Source organism: Akebia trifoliata, chromosome 7 (genome assembly GCF_017979445.1).
Source record: "Akebia trifoliata isolate Shusen 1 chromosome 7, ASM1797944v1, whole genome shotgun sequence".
In the NCBI taxonomy this organism is placed as follows: Eukaryota; Viridiplantae; Streptophyta; class Magnoliopsida; order Ranunculales; family Lardizabalaceae; genus Akebia; species Akebia trifoliata.
The window spans coordinates 27,053,092-27,060,511 of record NC_141381.1 but is presented as its reverse complement, the minus strand read 5'-3'; the positions used below and the strand labels follow the sequence as shown (position 1 = coordinate 27,060,511).

Sequence of the window (7,420 nt, the reverse complement as noted above, 5' to 3'; positions counted from 1 at the left end):
TTTCGTAAATCCAATTAAGATGCAACTGGAAGACTGCAATTTACCTGAAGCTGTCAATTTATGTATCTTTAATTTTTTGTTTGGGTTTAATAGAAAATTTTCACTGACGATCAGACTTTTTCATTTTCATTTACTATTCTCACATGAAAGACAGGATTGTCTTTTACTGATCCTTAAAAAAAAAAAAAAAAAGTAGATGTGATGGTCTTTGTAGCTTTGTTTTGATTAACATGAGGTTTCTTCTTCTTCTTCTTATATTTGTAGGTTTGTTATGAGCTTTTTCCTTAATAATATTGTGGGTTATTCAAAATCAAATAACCCTAAAATGATGGCTTGTACAAGAGTCTCAAACCTTGGTCCAAATCAAGTGGAAGCCTCAATTGGTGTTGACCACAATTATCTGTCCCATGTGTTGGTCATGCCATAAACCTTGACCCATTCCATTGAACCCAGCGTGATTGATGATTTCCAACAATAAGGGATCCATTAAGAGATTGACATGTGATACAAGGAGTCACTGAAGTGAGGACTTTTTTCAGAGCCTTGGTCAAAGTTCCCGCTTGACTCATCTGAAGAATTCTCTTTATCCCCAAATCCTTTGAATCAGGTTTTGATGATTATGAACTTTTAGTCTTAAATTTTCTACTACGCAGAATCTACTATCTCCTGTACTTCAACACTATTAGGCCCTGTTCTTTGTATAGCTTCAGGAGTCAGTTTTTTTTTTTTTTAATTCAAAAAAATCAGATAAATGATGTTCGTTTGGATTTTTTTTGGCTACAGTAGATTTTAATTGAAGTCTAAAAGTGGCTCTTAAAAGAAGTTGCTCAATAGGGTTTTCTTCAAATGATTTTTGTGGGAAGTCAAAAACGTAAAACGATTTAAGTGTATTTATCAAAATACCTTTCATCTTTAATCAAATTTCCAATCAAATTTAACTTTAAAAAATAAAATGAGATTATTAAAATACCTTTCATCTTCTAAAATATCCTTCATTTTTACCAAAATACCTTTCATCTTTACTTAAATGCCCCTTATCTTTAATCATATTTTCAATTAAATTTAATCTTAAAAAATAAAATGAAATTATCAAAATACCCTTTATCTTTATCAAAATACCATTCATCTTTACCAATTATCAAAATATCCTTCATCTTTTAAAATGCCTTGCATCTTTATCAAAATACCATTCATCTTTACCAATTACCAAAATATCCCTCATCTTTCAAAATACCCTTCATTTTTATCAAAATACATTTCATCTTTAATCAAATTTTTAACCAAATTTAACCTTTAAAAACAAAAGGGAATTACCAAAATACCTTTCATCTTTAATCAAAATTTCAACCAAACTTAACCTTAAAAAATAAAAAAGAATTACCAAAATACCCTTAATTTTTAATTAAATTTTCAATCAAACTTAACCTTAAAAAATAAAAAGAAATTATCAAAATATCCTTCATCTTTGCTATTAAGACCAAAAATAATTTATTATCATTACTTTATTATCAAAACACCCTTCATCTTTATGTGAATGTTAGATTGTATATGATGCAGGTATTTTCTTTATCATATGTTCATTTTTAAGAGGAGATACAATCCAAATTTTGATAGAAATTTATTAGATTGTATATAAATTTATTAAATTGAAAATAATTATTTTTTATCTTTTCAATATATATATATATATATATATATATATATATATATATATATATATATATATAGGATAGTGTTCAATGACTAACTTTTTGGCAAAACATTTTTCAAAACATGAGTTAGAAGTTTTGGAATGGGCTGATTTTTGGTAAGGATGATTTCTACGGTGAGGAGATCATCCTCACCAAAAATCAGCCCATTCCAAAACTTCTAATCCATGTTTACAAGTTGAAAAATCGTAGATCGTCCATTTTTGTAAACCATTTTTGATGGGGTTAGTAGTTTTGGAATGGGCTGATTTTTGGTGATGATGATCTCCTCACCGTAGAGATCATCCTCACCAAAAATCAGCCCATTCCAAAACTTCTAACTCATGTTTTGAAAAATGTTTTGCCAAAAAGTTAGCCATTGAACGGGATCCATATATATATATATATAGGGAGCGGTTCAACAGCCCCAAAGTTTGCCAAGTTTTGTGCCAAACATTTTTTGTAAATCACTTTTGATGGGGTTAGAAGTTTTGGAATAGGCTGATTTTTTTAGAATGATCTCTACCGTGAAGAGATCATCCTCACAAAAAATCAGTTCATTTTGAAACTTCTAACCCTAGTTTACAAGTTGAAGAATTGTGGACCGTCCCATTTTTGTAAATCACTTTTGATGGGGTTATAAGTTTTGGAATAGGCTGATTTTTGGTGAGGATGATCTCCTCATCATAGAGATCATCCTCACAAAACATTAGCTCATTCCAAAGCTTCTAACCCATATTTTGAAAAATGTTTGGCACTAAACTTGGCAAACTTTAGGGCTGCTGAACCGTCCATATATATATAGATATATATGGGTCCCGTTCAGCAACAAACATTTTGGCAAAACATTTTTCAAAACATGGGTTAGAGGTTTTGGAATGGGCTAATTTTTGGTGAGGATGATCTCTGTGGTGAGGAGATCATCCTCACCAAAAATCAGCCCATTCCAAAACTTCTAGTCGCAGTTTACAAGTTGAAAAATTGTGGACCGTCCATTTTTTGTAAATCATTTTTGATGGGGTTAGAAGTTTTGGAATGGGCTGATTTTTGGTGAGGATGATCTCTACACCGAGGAGATCATCATCACCAAAAATCAACCCATTCCAAAACCTCTAACCCAAGTTTTGAAAAATGTTTTGCCAAAATGTTTGTCAAAATGTTTGTTACTGAACATTCCATATATATATATAGTGTAATTATATATTTATTAAGGTATTCTACTCATTTTTTGTGCATTCTAGGGTGCATTATCAACATTAAGGGTATTCTAGTTATTTTATCAGAATCCAACAATAAAAAGGTTAAACGAACATCAATTTCTAGTTTATATGCTTTTATAATGAACAAGCTTTTGTTAGATATGACTTTTCAAACTCTAGGCTTCTGCTTCTTTTAGAAGCCAATTTCTGAAGTTTGAGCTGAGTTTTGTAAAGAATAGACACTTAATTATTAAGGACTTTATCTAGGCTTGAAATCACCAACAAGCCATTTTTCATGTAGAGTGTAGTAGTCATCTTTGTAACAAGTATGTGACCTGGCAACAACCTCAACAGGATTGAATTTTTTAGTACTAGTGGGTGTTTGGCTATGTTTTAGAAGAATCATGAAGATACCATTGAACTTCTGTCTCGCCCCTTTAAGATGAAACTAATGCATAAATATGTGAGAATCGATACTTTTGTTTTGTTCATTTGGGCCCATAATCATCAGGAGTCTTCATACATCAGAACTATCACACATGAACACCACAATTTGCATCATTCTCTCCATTCAATCACCGTCTCCTATGAAAGCTCCCGAACAATTGAGACTGCTTTTGGTGCACCCAGTCTATAGAAAATCAGATGCGAGCAATGACTATGAAAAATCAAAAATTAAAATGCAAATCAAAGGTAAAGTACATGATACATGACAAAAAATTTACATGGTAAAGGCGTGTGAAGTGTTAATCCCATCCCACGACTTAGGTTTGTTCAAATCCTGTTGAACCCACTTTCACATTGACTATTAACCACCTTGTTTGCCTAGCGAGAGAAAAAAAAAAAAAACTCTCGATCACTTCTTCCTAAGAAAAACTCAAAATCTGATAAAAACAAGTCTGAAAATCCCTACTCCTAAAATGAATTTGTTATGATTAAATAGGTTGCACAAAGATTAAGTTGCCCTGTAGGCTAGATACTTTTGAAATTGAGTAAAACCGTTACCCTAATATATATATATATATCTTTTTTTTGGGGGGGGGGGGGGTTGTGGGGGCTCTGTGCCTGAACCCCCAATGCGACGTGGTAATACTGTAGGGCCCAAGCATACTCAAAAGAAGAGTCCCAAGCGGGGAGATGAAAGAGAGGATCAGATAGGAGACTCAGGTGCCGAATGAACAAGCAACGGATTGAATGCTAGCTGATCTACGAGCACCGTTCTCTCAACTTGTGCTTTTCTTTTCTCAAACCCGGAAACTCCCACCCCTAACTCCCACTTTCTTTTTCCTCGAAAAATTGCATAGTTATCTTTTCTGGATATATTTTTACTGGGTTTTCCTTATTGATATCTGTTTATGGTTTTGAATTTACACCAGGCATCCTTTATATTTTATTCTCGAGTTTATAAGAAAAAACTGTATTGTGATCCGATATTCTGATAAGCCTGTTATTATGAGATCAATAACTCGGGGTGAGGACGGGTTTTGAACCCAGGTCTATGGTATCAACATTCACAGCCAATTTTTTTTTTTGTTTTGATGGGTAAGCTGGACTTGAACCCACGACCTCAAAGCTATTTTGTGATCTGTTGAACCAACTGAGCCATGGGTCTAAGCCCCATTTGCAACCTTTTCCTGTGTAATTAGCTCACTAATTTACTGAATAAAGACGTACATTCATGGATACCGACACAAATAGTAGTACACTTTATTGTATTAAGGTCTATAGCTACACACCAAACCATGCCTTATGAAGATTAGGATAAGATCATGTAATTTGTATGATCTATTTATTACTTAGTGCGCTTCAAGGTTGGTATTCCGGACCAAATCTTGGCTCGAATGTCACCAACAATCCATTCTTCATGTAAAGTGTAGTGGTTATCTTTGGAAAGACGACATGGCCTTCAACTACCTTAACTGAATACCTCAACAGGATTGAAGCAGCCACCATTTTCATCTGCATGTGAGCAAACTTCTTTCCTATGCACAACCTTGGTCCTGCATTAAACACCAAAAATTTAAAATCATTCTCCCTCACAAATTTCCCATCTTTGATCCACCTCTCTGGCTTAAACTCACAACAATCCTTCCCCCAAATTGCCTCAATTCGACCCATTTGAACGATGTTGTACAGAACTTTAGCCCCCTTTTTAACCACTGATCCATTGGGGAACATGTCGTCTTGTTGAGCCTCCTTTAAATCAATCGGAACCGGTGGATAGAGCCTCAGTGATTCGGATATTACAGCTTGAATATACTCCATTTTCTTTAATTCATCAATTGTGAAAACAGTTTCATTTAAATTTAATTCTTCCCCTCTAGACCTCTCGCCAATAATTTCGTAGATCTCGTCGAGAATTCTTTTTTCGACATGTGGGTGTTCATATATGAGCCAGAAGAACCATGACAATGCTACCGAACTCGTGTCTCGTCCCGCTAAGATGAAACTTATGCATAAATCTTTAAGAAATTTGTCGGTGAATTGATAATTCTTACCTTGTTCATTTGAGTCTTCAACCGCTATAAGTCTCGATAATAGATCAGACCGATTGTCCAAACCTCCCAATCCACAACATTCAATCCTCCTATCGATCACAGTTTTCATCGCAAACTCATGAACAATTCGAACTGCTTCCTTGAGCTTCTTCTCCGATCCAATACAAAAGAATTGCATTGGCTTCCAAACAAATTTAGGCCATAGAAACCTAAACAACGTGATCTCCAAGGCTTTCTCAAAGGCCTTAGCAAAAGGAACGTCGGGTAGTTCGATAGCCAAACAATTTGGATCAACACCAAATGCTGCCATGCATATGTTATCGAATGTGAACCGAAGAAGAATGTCTTGGAGATCGACGCTCTCACCCGAATTCACAAACTTCTCTAGTAACTTCAACAACTTTTGGTGCACCAAGTCCTGCATGGTCTTAAAAGAATACTCGACAAACCGCTTCGAATGCATCTTCATCGTCACCACCCGCTTTTGTTCCTTCCATGATTCACCATCAGCGTTAAAGATACCGTCACCGAGTAAATCAGAGAATCTCTCTCTATAGAATTTCCCTTTAGGAAAGTTATCGAACCTCGTTTTAAGCATGTACTCAATGTTGGAAGGATCGACAGTCATGATTCCATGCACATCACTCATCCAAATTCCTCTATAGTAAAGTGTTCCTCCAGTTTTGGTGAAAGCTTTAGTTGCATAGTTGTAGATATCTTTGGCATGGAAGATAACAGTGGGTAAGATCCCCATTACTGGCCATAGCATGGGACCATTGTTGGTGAGTCTTTCAACCACAGCACTTAAGATGAACAAAGCCAATAGAGAAACAACTACATTAGAAAGATTTACATGAGTTACTATCCTCTCTATGAAGAAATTGAGAAGCTTTTCTGCCATTTTTTCCTTTTTAGTGGTTGCAGAGAAATTTGGATGTGTTGTAGCAATGCACAAACTCTATCCTATTATTGTGGGGATTTTGTTTTTTTTCTTTTGACATGTGGCGAGGAATGGTTGGGCTGAGGGAAACATTGTTGTCATAGTTTTAAAACTCGTTAAACTCAAATCAAAACTTGGATGATTCAACTCGAGTCGTACGTTTGGATTTCAAGGAAACTAAACCCAAAACTTGATGGAACCATCTCAACAAGTCGATTCGACAAATCATTGAGTCAACTCCTCAAGTTGAAAATGGACCAAGTTGGATAAAATATTTGAATGTGTTATTCAACTATGTATAATACTAGAATTTACCTGAGAAGACAATAAAATTAGAAGAGCATCCTTAGAAAGAAAGAGAGAATAAGAAATATAATAATATTAAAAGTTGTCCTCAAGATTCGTAATGAGATTAAATTTCACTTTTCATTTTATACTTTTTGAAGGTAAAAGAGAAAAGACAATAAGGTTGGAGGGATATTATTAAAAAATGAGAAAAGGGAAAAGACAATAAAATTTGGGATATTCTTGGAAAAAGGAGCGGAAAAATTTATAAAGTTAAAAGTTGTTCTGAAGATACTTCGTTTATTGGGGGATAGAAATTGAGACAAAGGGGAAGGCAACCATCTTGCTTTATTACATAGATTTTTGTAGCATTTTTATTTATTTTAAAATATAAAAATTATTTATTAAATAATTATAAATTTAACGATAATGATTTTCTGACTAAAAACTTTCACTCGATCTGAACTCGGCTAACGTGGCAAGGGCACATAACTGTTGATCTTTTCCTTGTGTATCCCGAAATAAAAGATCTATGGTCTTATGCCCTTGCCATGTCAGCCGTGTACAGATCGAGTGAAAATTTTCAAGTCAGAAAATCACGACTCTAAATTTTATCATAGTTTATTTGACTCATCTGTGTTGACTCACGAGTTTAAAATTATGATTATTGTACCTGGAAAGATGATCATAGGTAAGTCACATGTATACTCTCAAGAGATGAACATAGGTAGGTCACACGTATATTTCAAATTTAAAGGAAAATGGTTTACCTACAAGAAACGTTATCCTTTGGCACCTCAACTTTTACTT

The 7,420-nt window shown here is 34.3% G+C and overlaps 1 protein-coding gene across 1 annotated transcript; it reads right to left on the bottom strand.

The window, feature by feature from the left end:
* Positions 1 to 4,541: 4,541 nt before the first annotated feature.
* LOC147398678 (cytochrome P450 86B1-like) lies at positions 4,542 to 6,337 on the bottom strand. The gene is made up of 2 exons (XM_086447935.1): positions 5,386 to 6,337; positions 4,542 to 4,887 (listed from the first exon to the last, which is right to left on the bottom strand). Exons 1-2 carry the CDS (start codon positions 6,284 to 6,286, stop codon positions 4,694 to 4,696), a joined length of 1,095 nt encoding a protein of 364 aa, XP_086304061.1. The 5' UTR covers positions 6,287 to 6,337; the 3' UTR covers positions 4,542 to 4,693.
* Positions 6,338 to 7,420: the final 1,083 nt, after the last annotated feature.